Source organism: Lepus europaeus, chromosome 8, assembly GCF_033115175.1.
Source record: "Lepus europaeus isolate LE1 chromosome 8, mLepTim1.pri, whole genome shotgun sequence".
Classification (NCBI taxonomy): Eukaryota; Metazoa; Chordata; class Mammalia; order Lagomorpha; family Leporidae; genus Lepus; species Lepus europaeus.
This window is the reverse complement of record NC_084834.1, coordinates 107,996,896-108,017,806: the sequence shown is the minus strand read 5'-3', so window position 1 is coordinate 108,017,806 and position 20,911 is coordinate 107,996,896. Positions and strand designations below refer to the sequence as shown.

Here is a 20,911-nt window from a genome sequence, read left to right as displayed (position 1 = left end):
GAATGTTGAACTTCATCAGTAGAGGACAATGGAATGGCTCTGCAAGGTAGTAGAGACAAAAAGATACACCTCCTCGAAAACTTCATCCTTAGAATTTGTCACAATTGTTGGGTTTTAATAGCAGAAATGTTAAATAATATATTTAATGATAATAAAGAGAATATTTAAGCACTCTGGCCTCAGAATCAGCCCTCAAGGAATTTGGATCCAGCTAAAAAGCCCATGAGAGTGTTTCAGGCATGGAGAGCCAAGACACTCTGACAAAAAAAAAGAGGACCTAAATGAAAGATCTCTGTGAGTGAGATCCCAGTAGAAAGAATGGGGCCAATCAACGAAGGAGGTACCTTTCTCTGATGGGAGGAGAGAACTTCCACTTTGACTATGACCCTGTTGGAATAAGATCAAAGTTGGCGAACTCAAAAGGTTTCCATAGCCTTGGCAAGTCATGACTAGAGCCTAGGGAGATTACTGATGCCATAAACAAGAATGCCAAATTGTTAAGTCAACAACAGGAGTCACTGTGTACTTACTCCTCATGTGGGATCTGTCCTTAATGTGTTGTCCAATGTGAAGTAATGCTATAACTAGTAATGAAACAGTATTCTACACTTTGTGTTTCTGTGTGGGTGCAAACTGATGAACTCTTTACTTAATATATACTAAATCTATATGATGTATATAAAGATAATTGAAAATGATTCTTGATGTGAATGGAATGGGAGAGGGAGAGGGAGATGGGAGGGGTGCGAGTGGGAGGGAAATTATGGGGGGGGGAAGCTATTATAATCTATAAACTGTACTTTGGAAATTTATATTTACTAAATAAAAAAAAGTATATTTAAATAATAAATAAAGAATACTTCTAGTTTGCATATTTATCTTTCTAAACATTTAATACACATTTGATTCTACAAGAAATTAAAGGACAAATCTCCTAGTTACACAATTAGTCTCTGACACAGAATAAGATTCATGAAATATTTTCATGAATTGTTTTATTCTCCAATTTCTATGGAATTTGAATATTGATGTCCTTAAGAAGCATATTTGATATAAAAAGCTTATCACAGAGAATAAAAGATAAGGAATATTACCTAAATTCTGTCATTCTATATTATCACTTTGATTGTATTTAAATATGTTTAAAGCTTAATTACTTATAACCATACCATACAACCCAGCCATCCCACTCCTTGGAATTTACCCAAAGTAAATTAAATTGTCAAAAAAAAAAGAGCAGTCTGCACCTCAGTGTTTATTGCAGCTCAATTCACAATAGCTAAGACATGGAATCAACCTAAATGCTCATCAACAGTAAACTGAGTAAAGAAATTATGAGATATGTACCCTATAGAGTACTGTACAGCAATAAAAAGAAATGAAATCCAATCATTTGCAACAAAATGGAGGAATCAGGAAAACATCATGCTGAGTAAATTAAGCAAGTCCCAAAGGGAAAAATATAATATGTTCTCTCTGATTGGTTACAACTAACCAAACACCAAAAAGGAAACCTGTTGAAGTGAAATAGACACTATGAGAAACAATGACTTGATCAGCCCTTGTCCTGATTGTCGAGGAACAACTTAATACTTTTTATGCCTTTTAGTTTTTTTGTTGTTGTTGTTGTTCTACTTAATACTATTGGTTGAACTCTATAATTAACACAGAATTGTTCTTAGGTGTTGAAATTTAACTGAAAAGTGATACTAGTTAAATATAAGATTGGCAATAAGAGAGGGAGGAGATGTACTGTTCAGCACATGGTCAATCAGATTTGCCCTAAACAGTAGAGTTAGAAACGTGCCAGGGGATCCCAATTAAATCTCATCAAGGTGACATGTACCAATGCTATCTCACTAGTCCAAGTGATCAATTTCTGTTCACAATTGATCATAATGAAAGGATTAAAAGTCAAAGGGATCACATAAACAAGACTAGTGTCTGCTAATACTAACTGATAGAATTAAAAAAGGAGAGAATGATCCAACACAGGAAGCAGGATACACAGCAGACTCATAGAATGGCGGATGTCCTAAACAGCACTCTGGCCTCAGAATCAGCACTTAAGGAATTCGGATCCAGCTAAAAAGCCCAAAGCCCATGAGAATGTTTCAGGCATGGAGAGCCAAGACACTCTGGCAAAAAAAAAAAAAAAAAAAAAAAAAAAAACTAAATGAAAGATCTCTGCCAGTGAGATCCCAGCGGAAAGAACGGGCAATCAAAGAAGGAGGTACCTTTCTCTGATGGGAGGAGAGAACTTCCACTTTGACTATGACCTTGTCTAAATAAGATCAGAGTTGGTGAACTTAAGAGGCTTCCATAGCCTTGGCAACTCATGACAAGAGCCTAGGGTGATTACTGATGCCATAAACAAGAGTGTCAATTGTTAAATCAACAACAGGAGTCACTGTGCACTTACTCCCCATGTAGGATCTCTGTCCTTAATGTGTTGTACTATGTGAATTAACGGTATAACTATACATTTTGTGTTTCTGTGTGGGTGCAAACTGTTGAAATCTAGACTTCGTATACACTAAATTGATCTTCTGTATATAAAGACAATTGAAAATGAATCTTGATGTGAATGGGATGGGAGAGGGAGCATGAGATGGGATGGTTGCGGGTGGGAGGGTTTTTATGGGGGGAAAAACCCACTGTAATCCAAAAGCTGTACTTTGGAAATTTATTTTTATTAAATAAAAGTTAAAAAAACTTAATTGCTTATATTCATTTGAGAAAAATAGGGGGATAGAAAGAATTTTTAACATGATTGCTCACTCTCCAATTCTCTTTATATACAGAGGATCAGTTTAGTATATATTAGGTAAAGATTTCAGCAGTTTGCCCCCATATAGCAACACAAAATGAGAAAAAATACTATTGGAGTACTAGTTATAGCATTAAATAACAGTGTACAGCACATTAAAGACAGAGATCCTACATAATATTTTTTTTTTCTTTTTGACAGGCAGAGTGGACAGTGAGAGAGAGAGATAGAGAGAAAGGTCTTCCTTTTCGCCGTTGGTTCACCCTCCAATGGCCGCCGCGGTACATAATATTTTTTAAAAAAATTGAAATTGAATTGAATTGAAAATGAATCGTGATGTGAATGGAAGGGGAGAGGGAGCGGGAAAGGGGAGGGTTGCGGGTGGGAGGGAAGTTATGGAGGGGGAAGCCATTGTAACCCATAAGCTGTACTTTGGAAATTTATATTCATTAAATAAAAGTTTAATAAAAATTAATTAATTTTCTATGCCATTTCCAATTTAACACCAGTTTTTTTTTTCATTTCCAATTATCTTTATATACAGAGGATTGATTCTGTATATAATTAGTAAAGATTTCATCAGTTTGCACCCACACAGAAACACAAAGTGTAAAAATACTGTTTCAGTACTAGTTATAGCATCACTGCTCATTAGACAACACATTAAGGACAGATCCCACATGAGTTGTAAGTACACAGTGACTCCTACACTTTTCTTCTTTTAAATTTTACTACATAATGTCTATTTTGTTTTATAGTGGCTTGGTTATATATCAAAAGTTTAATAAAGGAAAATATTACCTATTAACTAGACATTATTATTGTAATTAATTTCATTAATATTTGTTACTAAAAGTAATTTAGTAGTGTAGAAAGTGCTGTAAACATTTTTGTTATTTTACAAAAATGATAAATCTGTCTCTCTTCCTTTGAGCTATTTAAATATGTATCGTATCACACAAAACATTGTGTTTATCTTCCATTTTTTTCCTTTGTATGCTTTACAATTGGTATTCTGATTTCCAAGGCCATGGTTAACAGTATTTAAAGGCAAGAAGTGAGGAGTTTTTTCCATTTAAAAGACTTCATCTAGAATAGGTTTTAAAAATTGCTGTGCATAATACTTGGATCATTATCTACTGTTTCCTTTTTTATATATTTTGAGGAAAGAACATATAAAACATATTAAAATTTATTATTTTATATCCTAGTTATTATAGATATTAAAGGAGTTGGACATATCTGCCATAACAAGGCAAGGCTAGGAAACGGGAGGTCTCAGGGTCAACATTGTGATATAGTTGGTTAAGCTGCCACTTCTGAAGCCACCATCCTATATGGGTGCTGGTTTGAGACCAGCTGTACCACTTCTGATCCAGCTCCTTGCTAATGTATCTGGGAAAGCAATGGGAGATGATCCAAGATCTTGGGGCCCTGCTCATGTGCAAGACCCAGAAGAAACTCCAGATTCCTAGCTTCAGCCTGGCACAGTCCTGGCCATTGCAGTGATCTGGGGAGTGGATCAGTGGACTGAAGATTCTTTACCTGTTTGTCTTTTCCTCTCTCTGTGATTCTGCCTTTCAAGTAAATAAAGTCTTTTAAGACAAGAAAGTAGTCCGATGCTGTGACATAGTGGGTAAAAGCCACCAGCTGTGGTGCTTGCACTGCATATGGGTGCCGATTCAATACCCATCTGATCCATTTCTGATCCAGCTCCCACCTAATGCACCTGGGAAACCAGCAGAAGATGGCCCAAGTCTTTGGGCCCTGAACCCAGGAAGAAGACCCAGCAGAAGCTCCTGGCTGCTGGCTTCCAACCAGCCTAGTTTCAGCCGTTGTGACCATTTAGGGAGTGAACCAATGGATGACCATTCCTCTCTGTCTCTCCTTCTCTCTCTCTCTGTAATTCTGACTTTCAAATAAAAAATCTTTAAGAGAAAAAAAATCATTAGAGGTCTTAAGACAGGAGAGGGAAAATCTAACATTATTATGTGTATATGGAATAGAATAAACTTACTGGGATCAAGCCAATGTTCTTAACTAAAGGGAATTATTTTGTACTATACTATCTAGTTGCATAAGGTCATTCAATGTAACCCAAGTATATTCAAGGCCTCGTGTGGAAAAATCTTTCCTTTTTCTTACCATATATTTACTAGATTGCAAGGACTTAAATAGGAGACATGTGATGAGCATTCGATAATTTTAAAGCAAAAAAATAAATGATAATATATTTAGTATTTCATGAGATACTGGAACTATAACCTCCAGATAGGATAAAGACATGCCTAAACACTCAGATAAGATATTTCCCCAAGTATAACCTCATTTCCATCTGCATGGATTATGGCAGTAACGTAAAGCCAGACTCCATTCTCAGTCTTTGTTCAAGAAAATGCAATCTTGCCAAATTTTAAAACATACATTATAAACCTCACCTTAACAAATCACTTTAGTAATTTTCAATTATCATAATGTTAAATAGTCCCTTTTGGAGGACATACTTCTTAACTACTCAGTGCTCATTTTTTATTTCTTTAAAATAAATATTTTCTCATGGTTAGTGTTGAGGTCTTTATACATAGGAATCCTTTTTACATACTGCAGTAGTCTGAATAAATTATCTTGTCAATTTTAACAACAGTCTGATCAGTTTTCTTTGACAGGGACACAGATATTCTACTTGGTTGTATTTTAGATAAATATAGGGTTGTTTCTGAATATGCACAAAAAACTTTCTTGCTATATTCAAACCAATAACTTGACGTTCCAATGTGTCTTATTTTCCTTTTGGGAGGACAGGTTTATGATAGAATAATAAGTCAGCATTAAAGTGGAATTGCATGAGAATTTATGAACATTCCTTAATGTTCAATCAATAGTACTTTATTTGGATGCATCAGAAAGGCACAGATACCATAAAATGCGCAGGACAGTTTTGCCAAATCTTGATCCACAGTGTTTGCACTAAATGAAACAGTCTTACATATCTTGGCTGCTAGCCTTGGGTATGAAAAGACTCTAATCTCCCTTTTTATCTCCCTTTTTATTCTTTGCTGTTTTAGTGAGATTTTGATAAGCAAATAAATAAGTTTTTATGACAAGGAAAATAATGGTTGTCACACAGGCCAGCAGGAAAGCAATCACATCCAAGGAGTGGTACTGGTACCAGGTGAGGTCGTGGGCTGCAACCCTAAGGTGCTTGGCCCCTTTGTGGCGCATGACATACTCGATCCAGAAGACTGCTCGATCCAGGGGCTTTGTGGGCTGATCGTGGTGAATTCGTGATAACTCCATGACATTATCTTTATAGCTGAAGGAAAATCAAATAGAAAGCACATTATATAAATAAAATTATATAATTGTGAAAGTTTCATACAGATGATAAAATGAGTGTCATGTAAATATGGAAGAAATAATTATTTCCTTTGGTGATTATCACAAAGATCTTAGATGATAGTCTAGAATTTATTGGAGGCATATAATCTCAAGAGGTGTAGAGAATAAGAGAAAGAACAAATATTTCTAACAGTTCATCCTAGAAAATGGGGTCATTGAGTCCTAAATGCAGGAAAAGGAAAATACAAAAACAATCAAAAATCACTGGAAATGTTGAACTTGCATTATACAGTAGGAATTTTGAATAGCCCTGATACACAAGGTTCAAAATACTTAAACAATTTCAGATAGAAGGCAGGTCCATAGCGAAGCTCAGGTGCATGTCTGGGAAACGCTGACAAGATTATTACCAACTGTAATCGAAATACTGATATTATATCAGTGGATTAATGATAAAACTGTGAAAGTATCACAGTAACTTGCCTTGTTTTGAACCTTGACTCTGATACTGCCTTATCCTTTTTATTAATTTCTCTGTTCCTAGTTTCATATCCGTAAGTAGAATGGATAGGGATAATGCCTTTCTCATTCTAATGTTGTGAGGAATAATGTATTGATTCTTAGAATACTTTCAATTATTCTTATCATTTAGTAGACAGCAAATGTTTTCTTTTTGGTGTTGTGATATCAGATTCTGGAGAGTGTTCGACATTTTACTTTGAGACATTGCAATTACATTTGTATCTAGTGTTGAAATGATGAAGGATATTGGTCATACAGACAAAGATGAAGAGTGCACGTAGGGCTATTGCTGATTAAATCTAAACTACGAAGAGGGATAGTATGACATGGAAGGAATAGCAGTGGAGGGGATTACCCTTCTTGTTGTTTAAAAAGCACAATGGGAAGGATATTTCAGAGAAGTGCAATTCATATATGTGTATGTAATACAATAGAGAAAGACTATAATGAAGAAGTTATATAATGATGCAAAGAACTAATAAAGTGTGTGTCAGGGGCTGGTCCTGCAGCAATAGTGGGTAAAGCCACTGCCTGCAGTGCTGGCATCCCTTATGGGTGCCATTTGGAATCCCAGCTGTCCCACTTCCCAACCAGTTCTTTGCTATGGCCTGGGAAAGCAGTGGAAGATGGCCCAAGTGCTTGGGCCCCTGCACTCATGTGGGAGACCTGGAAGAAGCTCCTGGCTCCTGGCTTCGGATAGGCCCTGCTGTAGCCATTGCGGCCACTTGGGGAATGAACCAACAGGTGGAAGATCTCTCTCTCTGCCTCTGCCTCTGCATAAATCTGCTTTTCAAATAAATAAATAAATCTTTAAAAAAGGTGTGTCATATCATACACATTCAATGTGTCAACTAATTAAGAATTTTTTTTATTTCTCAGCATTGTATATATTAATTTTATAAAAAAAATACTATATACTGGAGAGGCATGTTTTTACATTATGCTTCACCTGACTTTTAAAAACTTTCTTTTAATACTTTTGCTGTTATCTTCAGTGATAATTGTCATTCCATTTATGGACTATTTCAAAATTTCTGCACTATCCAAAAATATCTGACAAATTCTTTTACTAAAACAAACTAAAACTTATAGTGAAACTCCTAATCATTTATTGATGATTGCCTTCCAGCTTAAAGAAAATATGTATGCAACATTATATTCATGTCCAAAGTCAACTGACGCCCCCTTGGCCTTCAGGTGAAAATTTATGTATAAATAATCTGTTGTTTTAAATAAAGTAATACTCACGAAGGGTCATGAATGACTGTCTTCAAGGCATTGAGCAAATCTGCACTTGACATTGTTTTCCAGTTCAGCCTAATGGCTGCCCCCTTGGCTGTCATGTATGCAACATTATCAGGTTGTTCCCCAAACAAAGGAAGGCCCACCATAGGGATGCCATGGTGGATTGCCTCATAGATGCCATTGGCTCCACCATGAGTTACAAAAGCTTTGGTTTTTGGATGACCTAGGATTGAGGGATTTCAATAAGATTATTAAGTATAAGTGTTAGCAATTATATGAAAAATGCACAGTATGAGACACTATAGCTAACAGTGATCTCTAGATCATGAGTGCCATAAAACTACATAAAAATTGCTTTCAAATCAAGAGGAAGAGACACGTAGGTACACTGGAGAGCTGATTGAAGGCCATATACAAGACTTGAGCATTGAACAAAAGATTAACAAGTGGACATAGAGAAAGAGCATGTTTTGGATAAGACAAACTTCATATTCTAAAAAAGAAGCTGAGTGCATGTGAAAACACTTTTTCTAAAAGATATAATATGTGAAATATCCAGCACAGCCAGGAGAGGCACGGTAACAACAGTGGAAACAGTGGAAAAGGAGACCACACTTCATCTTGACATGTGTTATCATTTAACATTAAATACATGGATTTTATATCATGAAAAATGTAGTCATTCATACCAATAATGTATATTACTTTTGAGTGTAGTTTGTTAATACTTACATTAGGGAACAGACAGAAGTAATAAATAAATTAGGACAAAAGCAATGTAGGACATTTTTCAAACTTCTCTGTGAGAGGTAACTACATAAAAAAACATTGTGAGTGTACAATAAAATGTCGTGTTAAAGTTTACTACATTTCGAATAAGACTGGTGTTTGATCTTGAGCTTGTACATAATAAATTAGCATCAAGATTCCTGGTGATCAATTATCAGCCTGAATGACTGTTACTCATCATTTCACTGTTTGTTCTCAAGATACTTACCAAGAACGTCATTCTGGGGGACCCACTTATAGATTTGAGTATTGGGTCCTAAGTTTTCTGGTTTCTTGCCATGAAATCTCCAAATAACCTGTTAGATAAATAAAATACCTATTTTATGAATTGAATTTCAAATTAGGCCATGTTAGCATTCTATTGAGAATGAGTGATCACCGAGTTATCATTGCCTTCCATAAGAAAGACAAGGAAATGAGAATACGGGGAAGTTATGAGAACTATTAAAAATTTGAGGTAAGTAAAGTAACAACATTTTTTGTATATTTTTACTTGAAAACAGGCATGTGACACATTCATAATCTTTCACCTATAGTGCCTTGGTTAAGTAAGATCATGAATGGCCAATTCAAGTATTTTAATTCTAGTGCAAAGAAGAATAACTCAGGTCCAGTGAACTCTACTTTGTAAAGTATATGTACTTTTCTCTATTAGCTTCATTTTTCAAGTTTAACACAAAGCTTTTTTTTTTCAACTTTTATTTAATAAATATAAATTTCAAAAGTACAACTTTTGGATTATAGCTGCTTTTCCCATCATAAACTTCCTCCAACCAAACACAAAGATTTTTAATTAAGAAAATGAAATGAGAGTTTCTTTATGCTTTATGTTGACTTTTATTTTATTTTATTTTTTTTGACAGGCAGAGTGGACAGTGAGAGAGAGACAGAGAGAAAGGTCTTCCTTTTGCCGTTGGTTCACCCTCCAATGGCCGCCGCGGTAGGCGCGCTGCAGCCGGCGCACCGCGCTGATACGATGGCAGGAGCCAGGTGCTTCTCCTGGTCTCCCATGGGGTACAGGACCCAAGGACTTGGGCCATGCTCCACTGCACTCCCTGGCCACAGCAGAGAGCTGGCCTGGAAGAGGGGCAACTGGGACAGGATCGGTGCCCAGACCAGGACTAGAACCCGGTGTGCCGGCGCCGCAAGGCGGAGGATTAGCCTGTTGAGCCACGGCGCCGGCCTATGTTGACTTTTATATCACTACTAAGTAAAGTATCATTAGGATTGGACATCTTTTGGTGAATAAAAAAATTCTGTATAATCAGAAATGTGTGATAACTGTGAACTATGAACTATATATACTCATTCTAAATTACAAATTATTAAGCACTTTTTTCCAGAAGAATTTTCAATGAATTTTTAAATGAATTCAAAGTATTATTCATTTTTAAATGAATTCAAAGTATTATAATTATTACTTGAAATGGAAATATTTTGAGTAGGAAAAAATAGCTGATTCATAAGTAATATGGCAGTTGAAAGAAATCCAAAGCAGTGATGATGCTAAATTCTCTTCAAGTTAATTCTTCCACAATGCACTACAAACACTGAGAGTCATGTTTTAAATTTTTATTTAATGAATACTTTTTAATATGCTCTTCTATACCCAAACTACCACCATTCCAGTAAAGTACTGGTTTTTGCATCTCCAAGCAATTCTCACAACTGGAGCATACAATATGAGTGTTTCAGTTATATTTGTTCTGTGATTATTAAAAGTAATTTCAGGTTCTCAGCATAAAATAAACATACAACTAACACAGATGGTGTCCACAGTTTATATCAGATAAAACTAATTCATAAATACTCAGAGCTAACTGCTATATTATGTGCATTAGACAAGTAGGCCTTAGTGTATTTTATGAGTTGGGGACATTTGAACCTCTTTCTAGTCCATACTTTCTTCTGTTGGACTCCTCACATTCTCTTCTCCCTCTATGCAGGAGGGAGAGGTGGATTAGGGGCTGATAGGGTTCACCTCCAGAGCGGGGCCTCCCTGCACCCTTTCTTCTACATCTTTCTTATTCAGACACTGACAGGGTCCAGTACTAGGGGACAGGCTGGGATTTCTCTAAATGTACTTGGCTGAGTGACAAGACTGGCAATACTGTCTTCCTTTCTCTCAACAGACTTGTGAATAGCACCCTGAATAAACCTATCCCCAAATTAGGGGAAATAAATAAGCCAGAATTACTTAAGAAGTCCAAACTGCATGATGCAATTCAGAATTTTCTCAACACCTACTTATGTTCAGTGTGCAGAGGCAGTTTGCAATTAACATTTAAATTCTTTCTAATAGCACTTTTAGTGTGTAGAATAGATTCAACATTCCTGGAAGAGAAAGAGCAAAGGACAGAATAAAATAGGATTTCTGTGTACCTACCTACATTCTTTATATAATACTAAAGCTTTGTACCAAATATTTTAAATATATTTCTGAGGAAAACAAAAATAGCAAAGTCATCTGTACTACTGTAGCATTTTTGGTTTTAAACTGATATCTGAAGAAGTAGAGCTGTTATCACTGTTTGCCTTTCACCAAAGAAGTCTGTAATCAGACCCTGTGCAAAGTTTAAGAGGCTTGTTTAGTAACTGTCCACTAGGGCACTTTTCTAACCTTCTGCGGAAGCTGGGCAAGTGCTGATGCAATCACATTGGTCCTTTCTTCTGTCAGGTTACTGATCATGGACCCCAGGGAAAACAGTACAACTCCCTCTTCTCCAGAACTCTGCACAAAGTCTTCCATTTCCTGTGAAGAAAGAAACAAAGCTACAACACAACAAACACTAGTGAAAGGATTGGTGCAAGCAACAAAGAAAGTATTCAGTATTATTAGGAATTATTGGAATAGTATATATATATATATATAATACATTACATAAAATAATATGATTATTATATATTATGTTTTATTATATATAATATAGTGCTATGATTTATATATATATGCATGTTTATTTATATGTGTGTGTGTGTGTGTGTATGAAAGACAAAATTTACCACTTATCCATTTCTTGGTATAGAGGTGGTGTTGTTTTTTCTTTTTTTTATTTATTATTTTTTGACAGGCAGAGTGCACAGTGAAAGAGAGAGACAGAGAGAAAGGTCTTCCTTTGCCATTGGTTCACCCTCCAATGGCCGCCACGGCTGGCGCTGATCCAAAGCCAGGAGCCAGGTTCTTCTCCTGGTCTCCCATGCGGGTGCAGGGCCCAAGGACTTGGGCCATCCTCCACTGCCTTCCCAGGTCATAGCAGAGAGCTGACCTGGAAGAGGGGCAACTGGGACAGAATTTGGCGCCCCGACCAGGACTAGAACCCGGTGTGCCAGCGCTGCAGGCAGAGGACTAGCCTATTGAGGCACAGCGCCGGCCCGGTGGTGTTGTTAAATATAATTGCATTGGTGTGCCAGCCATGTCCCAAATGTTTTTTTCTTTTTTCCCTTACAAAATAACCTTATGCTCAATATACATTCTGACATACATTAAAGCCATTTAATCCTACTTTATATTTCTTTTTTATTGCATGAGAATAATGTTATTTTATTCCCCTTATCTTCTTTGCCCCTCTGTTTTCTTTTTTTAAAAGATTTATTTTATTTACTTGAAAGACACACACACACACACTTAGAGAGAGAGAGAGAGAGAGAGAGAGAGAGAGAGATCTTCCATCTGCTGGTTCACTCCCCAAATGTCCACAGTGGCTGGGGATGGAACAGAAAAACTAGGAGGCAAGAGCCCCATTTGAGTCTCCCAAATGGGTACAGAGAGTGAAGCAGTTGGGCCATCTTCAGCTGCTTTCTCAGGCACATTTGTAAGGACCTGGATTGGAAGTAGAGCATCTAGGCCATGCAAGATATGAGATGCTGGCATTGCAGATAGCATATTACCCACCATGCCACAAAGCCGCCTCCTGCCCCTTTTTTGACAAACGTCCTGTTGGGGCTGATTAAGGATCATTAAGTATTCTTTGATAAACAGTTGTAATGGTGTGGTATAGACATAAATATGTTGTTTCATCATTCCTTTCACTATTGGCTGTGTAACTGGCTTCCATTGTTTACTTTTATAAATAATAGTTTAGGCCGGCGCTGTGGCTTAACAGGCTAATCCTCCACCTTGCGGTTCCGGCACACCGGGTTCTAATCCCTGTTGGGGCGCCGGATTCTATCCCGGTTGCCCCTCTTCCAGGCCAGCTCTCTGCTATGGCCCGGGGAAGGCAGTGGAGGATGGCCCAAATCCTTGGGCCCTGCACCCGCATGGGAGACCAGGAGAAGAACCTGGCTCCTGGCTTCGGATCAGCGAGATGCGCCAGCCACAGCGGCCATTGGAGGGTGAACCAACGGCAAAAAGGAAGACCTTTCTCTCTGTCTCTCTCTCTCACTGTCCACTCTGCCTGTCAAAAAAAAAATAAAACAATATAAATATAGTTTTAAATATTTATTTGCAATTAATTTTCCCTGTAAATTTTCATATTAGCATATTATATAGAAATGCATATAAGCAATTTTAAGTCTTGTTGTCATTTGTCCAATTATGTCCTATTTAAAAAGATTAAAGATTATCTGATAATTTGATAATTAATGAAAAATCAAGTAATTGTGAGATATTATAAATACAGAACACAAAGGCTTCACAATCATTGGCTTGGATTCTAACCTTATATAAATGAATAACTATAGGTCTTATTACCATTATATTATTATCCATCCTCTTTGTTTTCCTTGTCCCTGCTGTTAAATGAGTCTACAGCATTTCTTCTGGATGACTTTGAGCATATCATTTTGATGTTAGAAAACTAGTTCCTAATGAATGAGGCAATGTCTAAATTGTGAGTACTTTTTATATTTTCGGTACTTATAAAATAACAACATAAATAACAATAGTGTTCTGGCTTGTTTAGATCCAGAGACCTTTTATTACTGTTATTTATTTTTATTTTCACTTGACACAAAAATTATACATATTTATAGGATACTACATAATGTTTTGATTTACATATACACTATGTAATATTCAAATCAGGGTAAGCACTTCCATCTCCTCAGACACTTACCCTGTATTTTAACTTCATTTTTTTTTTTAAAAAAGGCATGTACAGCACATTATTCTTGTCTGTAGCCCCCAGCTTTCTTCCTGGAACTTGTGTTTTATACTTAACTATAAGTTCATACTGATTCATTAATCTTTACCCACACTTCACAGGCCCCTACTGTCAGCCTCTGGTAACCATCACTCTATTCTTCACTTTGAGGTTAATTTTCAGATTCCTCATATAAGTGAGATTACATGGTATTCGTCTTTCTGTGCCAGACTTTTTTCACGTAACAGAATAACCTCCATTTCAATCCATGTTATTGCAAATGACAAGATCCCATCTTTTTTATGGTGAGTAGTACTCCAAGGTGTATATATACCATATTTTCTTTATTAATTCTTCAGTGGGTGGACACATAGGTTGTTTCCATTTCTTGGCTATTGTGAATAGTGCTGCAATAAACATGAAAATACAGATGTCTCTTTGATCATTTAATATCAGAGACAGGTGGAGTGTTATCTCTTACTATTTCTCATACAACACGAGTGTGGTATTATTGTATGATCAGGAATAGCCATGCTTAACATTGTTGCAATTTAATTATCTATCATCTTTGCCTGAATTCATACAACAATGCTTCCCTTCTGCAAAGCCCTGTCTCTTTACAAAGGAACCAAGTCACTGAATCTTGGAGTCTTCATTTTCAAAGGATGTCTTGTCTTACCTCTCCCCAAATTAACTCTCTGGTCTTCTCTCCTATGCCCTCACTAGATCTTACAATTTCTTTCTTTCATGTGGACCCCAATTTCCTCCCTACAGAAATCAACCTCTTTATTCAACTTCATTCTCCTACACTGAGCATGTACTTCTTGGGAACCGTAGTTACCACTCTACTTGCTTTTCCTTTTGTCAAGATCTCCTAGGTAACCCAAGTTGTTCACCAACAATTGTGAAATATGAATACTTGTGATTTATAAAAATATTTGTTTCTAATTGACAGACCACTTTATCTCACTTATCCTAACGCTCTCCTTGTAAAGAAAATGTTCTAAGTGAAGAATGACAGATCATTTCAACTGAAAATATGAAGCAAACAAAACAGAGCAAACAGGGCATATTTACCTTGGGCAGAGGTTGGGCAGGTTTGCAGTGGAGCCCTCCAACAAAATGAATATTTGGTAAGGTTGGGCGAGGAAACTCCAAGTCCCAGTAGCTTCGAATGAGCCACAGGTCAGCTTTCCCCACTAGCTCATAAAATTTAACAGGTCTTCCTGAATGGAGAAAGAAAAGGCAGGGTAAAAAGAGAATTGTCATGTGAAGTATAAAATGTAATTTTATGCGAGATGTTGAAATAACTCAATGACATATGCAATGTATGTGCATTGATAAAGCATGTATGTTTATTTATGCATAATTATGAGTATACTTTATGCCCCATTCACATACTAGAAATATGTAAAGGCATCACTAACAGAGTTTCTGTTTCTAATATCACCTGAGTCTATTCACATAGTCAATAAAATAGCCTTCAATATAATTAAATGTGTATTTGTTTTCTCCCTAAAGTGAAGAAAGAAATGTAAACAACTATTTTACCTCCAGGATTTACTATAATCATAGAAAGAACTTTCCTGGGAGTATTCAGTCCAGTTTCTACAATTTAAAAGCTAGTCCTCATATGAATTTTCAGAGTGAACTGTGAGGTTTTTTTTTTTTTCAAAATTTATTTGTTTATTTGAAATAATGATAGAGAAAAATTTCCACCCACTGGTTCATTCTCTGTTTACAACAGCTAGGGCTAGACAGGCAGAATCCAAGAGCCAGGAATTCCTTGTGGGTTTCCCACATGTGTGATTGGGACCTAAGTACTTGGGCCATCATTCACTGCCTTTCAAGTACATTAGCAGGAAGTTAGATCATACGTGTGAGGTAGTTGGAACACAAACCAGGCATTTTAACTTGAGATGTAACTGTTAAAATCATTGATTCGGCTGAATGTGACACAACATGTGCCTCAAAATGTGAAATAAAAATGTAATTGACAACTTTAATGGAAGAATAGACCAAGTGCCAGAGAGAATTTCCACGTCAAGGACAAGATTTTTTAAATAACCTAATCAGACAAAAATAAATCAAAAAAGGATTTGAAAGAATGAAGAAAGTTTACACAAAATATGGGATACCATTGAATGACTGAATATTCATGTTATGGATATTCCTGAGGGAGAAGAAAAGAAAAAAAGAATGAAATAAGAGTTGACACATTTTTTAATGGAGAAACAGAATTTGAAAACATTGAGATTAATTCCATGTATGTACTCACTTCAATGAGATAATTTACAAAGATTTAATGATATAATCTGGAATCAATAGAAACCTCAAATAATATTTTTTTTCAGTCTGCAATAAAACAGTGTGTATCTCAACTATGAAGGAACTTTTTAGGTTATATGGAAAAACACCTTAATTTTCAAATAGGGATATTCTTTTACACCAGGAAAAATAATTTTCTCACTGTTGCCTGGATTAGAAGATGTATGTAACACCTTGATCTTAATGTCTCTATTCACCGAAATATTAGGGAACTGTCTCCTGACTTCTCTATATCATCAGGAAAGTAGAATAATATGGACATTATTTGCTTAGATAAATCCTCAATACTTAGTTATTTGTAGATGTGTGACCTCCTGGAATGCCCTATCCAAGTGATGGGCCACTGGCTTCTAACTTACCCTGTAAGTTAACATCTATGAGATTAATAAATCATTTGTCTGTCATGTCTTTATCTATATATAATTCTTCTGATTTTATATCCATAGAAGAGCAACTTCAGACATAGGAAATTAGGATTCTACATTACCAACGAACAACAGGACTTACCTAGTACTTCACTATACAGCCGATCCCACCTATTCTCATTAAATGTTTGAAACCAAAAGTCAAAATAAAGCATACATAGCATATTTTTCACCCTCTCCATGAACTTCATTTTCCCACTTAAATCAGACAGAATCATAGGTACATAGGAAGGAGGCAATGTAAGTCCTCCACTGTATTTTTCCAAAATGTGGCCAGGAGAGAAGCGGAGACTGTACACAAAGGGTATTTTTAGTAGTTCAGCCAGCAGCTCACCACATGGACCAATGGCATCTGAGAGAAGGACATCAAATTTTGATTCTTGTAGTTTTGCCATGAGTTTCTTATTTGAAACTGCCTCTTTACAGAGATTTTCAAAACTATCAGAATATTCTAAAAACATTTCTTGCATTAGTGGAAAATATCCCCAGTATGAGTCCTTGTCTAAATCTGTCCACTTATTGACCCACTGTGTAAAAAAATCCTCCAGATCATCCTTAGTGAAAGACACAGGAAAATTTTCAAATTTGATGCCAGTTTGTTTGCTAGGATCAAGGAAAATGGAAGCTGAGTTTCTCAGAACAATCACCTCGTGACCTCTCCGGACAAGTTCTTCCAGGATTATGTTTAAATTCATCCAATGGCTGTACTCCATAGGCCACACCAGCACTTTCCCACATATTCCAAATCTGAAGCAACAACTCATCTGTAGCAGCAGCAGCAGAACTGAAACATGCTTCATAGACATCCCAGTGAAATGCAATGTTTCCTATCCAGGAGCTGTCCCTTTCTGTTGCTATTCACGCTTTTATCCAAGAAGAGATTTAACAAGTTAAAATATAGCTTGCATTTGTCAAAGTAAATATATCATATGAATAAACAGATCTATGGACTGGGATGGCAGGTGAAAAAAGCCAAGGTAAATGATTTTGTGTTTATATGCGTGAGTAAGTTTCTATCTTATCATTAAGAACTTTCACCCGGCTCAGAGTCAATAGCCCATGTGTGTAAGTCAGCTATGTTATGTAAGAGAGTTTTAACAGTGCCAAGAGCCATAGCAAATAAGGTGATGACATGACAAAGAATTAGAGATAAAATAATCACTTTACTCACATTTCCTGCACAGTGTAGTTGAAGGGAATGTTTCTAAAAGTTTTTATAAAATATGATTCATATACATTAAATTCAAAATTCCACAAAGTATTCAGAGTTCTAGAGTTTATTCATATCAGTGTATAACCACCAATGCTATCATTTTTTCAACCTATTATTACTCCAAATAGAAGCTCTGCAGGCACGCATATTGTGAGCCATTAAGATGCTGCATGGCATGCCTGCATCCTGTGTCATATTGCCTGATTCAAATTCTAGATCTGTTTTTATTTCATCTTCCTGCTAATGCATATCCTTTAAGGATCCAGGTGATGTTTCAAACAACTGAGTTCCTGCCAGCTATGTTGGAAACCCAGGTTGATTTCCCATGTCCTGGCCATGGCCTGGCACAAATCTGGCAGTAATTTGGGGAGCAAACCAGTGGAGGGGAGTCTTTCTCTCCTTTTTAATTGAAATGAAAATAAATTTTTAAAAAATTAAACTAAATGCTGTACCCTTATTCTTTGTACCACCCTACTCCTATTTCTTATTCCTCCAGTCCTTGGCAAGAACTAATTCACTTTATGTCTCTATATATTCATCTATTGTGGACATTTCATGTAAATAAAATGTTATAGCAGTGGAGGCAGAGACAGTGGGATTAATCTCTGTGAGTGATATCCCTGCTGGAGGAGTAGGTTTCTAGTCACTTCCAACATGGAACCATCAGCCTGTGAATGAGCTTAGCAATAGGTGCTTGGAAATTTAGGGTACTGTGAAGGAACCAAAGGGCTGTGATAGGACTGCGGCTGGCTGGAAGAAGGGAGACTCTTCTTAGCATTAGCTGTCAGTATTTTAGCCTGTGAACACAAGGTAGGGCTATGTGAGAAAGAATGGAGGACTTACATCCTCAAACTGGCTGACACAGGTTATATCCAATATCATAACTTTCAAGTAGGAGCTGTAGGCAGAAGGAGCATGGTTGTCTAGGCTGTGCACTATCTACCGAGCAGCTGCTCTGCCAGTGGTCTAAGTAGGGGGATAGGGAGTAGGTCAGAAATTAAATATCACAGGTTCTCACTGTTTTCAAGAAATCTTTGAACACATATTGGATCCTTTTGTGGTGTATGACTTTATGAAATTCAAGGCCTATCAAATGCTGTGCTTTTAAATAATTTTCATTAGTTCTTTTGCATGGGAGCTGGTCCATGGAGATGCTGTAGCTGTCATGTGAGAAGTGACTATTTTGAGGTTTTCTTGTCAGTTTGCCCTCTGTTCAAGAAAAATTGTATTGAACATAGACTTTTACAAGTACTGAAACTTTTCGTTATTTTTGCAAATAAGTAATTCACAGATATTTAAAATGCAAAATAGATGTCTTAAAAAGAGGTCTCAGGTTGATTGAATTAGTAGGATGTCAAATTCTTGAGCAGTTCAAGTATTCGGAATGATACTGAATGATTGATTATATAGTATCAAGCCTTGGAACTTGCTGTTTTAAGTCAGTGTGTCTACTTCACCAAGTGATTTTTACTTTGATTCACTAAACATAGATTTTAAGTTGTCCTTGTTTCCTAACTGTATACATTATAGAGAAATGATAGATAAGGAAGACAAAGTATATGAACTGCCTTTGGATACATGCCCATTTTCCCCACATTACAACTTTGAAAGTGGAATGTAAAGTTCACTTGCAAACAGGAATAGATTGAAATTTCTATGCTTTTTGTTTCTGCTTTAAAGTAGTGCTGGTTATCCAGACTAAATGTATAGCTAATTTAAATAACTGAGACTATTCTATGAAAAATGACTACAGAAAAATAGCATTATGTATGTATACAATATATATGTCTATATTTCTCTGTTTATTCATCAAAGGAATCACTGTCACCTATGAAGACATAATTCACTGTGCCATACCTATTATATTGTTTAGTATGGTGATCACATTAATCATCCTTAAAAACTGAAGTGATATACTGAATTGATCTTCCGTATATAAAGATAATTGAAAATGAAAAACACCCTGGTGTTAAATTGGAAATTGCATAGAAAATTAATTAATTTTTTAAAAATATCATGTAGGATCTCTGTCTTTAATGTGCTGTACACTGTTATTTAATGCTATAACTAGTACTCCAACAGTATTTTTCACATTGTGTTGCTATGTGGGTACAAACTGTTGAAATCTTTGCTTAATATATACTGAACTGATCTTCTTCTGTATATAAAGAGAATTGAAAATGAATCTTGATGTGAATGGAAGGGGAGAGGGAGTGGGAAAGGGGAGGGTTGCGGGTGGGAGGTAAGTTATGGGGGGGGAAGCCATTGTAATTCATAAGCTGTACTTTGGAAATTCATATTCATTAAATAAAAGTAAAAAAAAAAGCTGAAGTAAAATCTTTCACTTTATAATTGAACATATTTGTTCATACTTTTACATGCATAAACATGTAAATATTAAAACTATTGTAATACAACTTTTTTAGGACTTTCTTTTTTTAATATTTTTTATTTTTATTTATTTGACAGGTAGAGTTACAGACAGTGAGAGGGAGAGACAGAGAGAAAGGTCTTCCTTTCTCCTTCTTCTTTCTGCCTTCACCCCCCAAATGGCCGCCACGGCCGGAGCTACGCCAATCCGAAGCCAAGAGCCAGGTGCTTCCTCCTGATCTCCCAAGTGGGTGCAGGACCCAAACACTTGGGCTATCTTCCACTGCCTTCCAGGTCATAGCAGAGAGCTGGACTGGAAGAGGAGCAACGGGGACTGGAAGGGGAGCAACCCGGCGCCCATATGGGATTCCGGCGCCACAGGCAGAGGATTAGCCGAGTGAGCCGCAGCGCCAGCCCCATTATACAACGTTTTCATCACTGCTTTCACATATATTCCTCATGTTGTATTCTATTAATTACTAAATACTTTTCAAGGAATACTACTATAGTTCACTCAGCTTTGATTCTACTTGCTACAACTCTTTAAATAAATCACCTGTGGGATTCCAAGATGGTGGAGTAAGGAGGGTAATGACTGCTCTAAGTCTAGGGGAAGGTAGTTGAAAAAAGTGGAGAGAGCGCAATCTCAGGGAAGAGTTAGGGATGCCATGGGGGCTCTATGTGAAGTGTGTAGATGGGCATCACAGGCATGGACACAGCACAGGAACCCAGCAGCCAAGAGCCTCAGCACAAGCTTTTGGAATGAGATGAGACTACAACAACCTGTTTCAATGGTGATATAGCTTCAGATAGAACCTGGAATGAATCT

General features: G+C 36.6%; 1 protein-coding gene across 2 annotated transcripts; it reads right to left on the bottom strand.

Moving 5' to 3' along the window:
• Positions 1-5,634: 5,634 nt before the first annotated feature.
• On the bottom strand, positions 5,635-17,361 carry LOC133765695 (UDP-glucuronosyltransferase 2B14-like). 2 transcript variants are annotated; one of them, XM_062199235.1, is made up of 6 exons: positions 16,582-17,361; positions 14,824-14,972; positions 11,286-11,417; positions 8,874-8,961; positions 7,880-8,099; positions 5,635-6,083 (listed from the first exon to the last, which is right to left on the bottom strand). In XM_062199235.1, the coding sequence occupies exons 1-6, from the start codon at positions 17,303-17,305 to the stop codon at positions 5,792-5,794; spliced, it is 1,605 nt and encodes a 534-aa protein (XP_062055219.1). In that variant the 5' UTR covers positions 17,306-17,361; the 3' UTR covers positions 5,635-5,791. The 2 variants fall into 2 exon arrangements, with proteins under 2 accessions (XP_062055219.1, XP_062055220.1); XM_062199236.1 differs by having other exon boundaries at positions 17,147-17,322.
• Between the last annotated feature and the right edge of the window lie 3,550 nt (positions 17,362-20,911).

Bases quoted from the DNA above. Each gene is read 5' to 3' on its own strand.
- LOC133765695 (XM_062199235.1), bottom strand. From the start codon at position 17,305: ATGTCTATGAAGCATGTTTCAGTTCTGCTGCTGCTGCTACAGATGAGT. The intron at 14,973-16,581 runs GTAAGTCCTGTT...TTCTCCATTCAG, and splicing joins GCTGTATAGTGAAGTACTAG to GAAGACCTGTTAAATTTTAT. The intron at 8,100-8,873 runs GTAAGTATCTTG...CCTCAATCCTAG, and splicing joins CCCCCAGAATGACGTTCTTG to GTCATCCAAAAACCAAAGCT.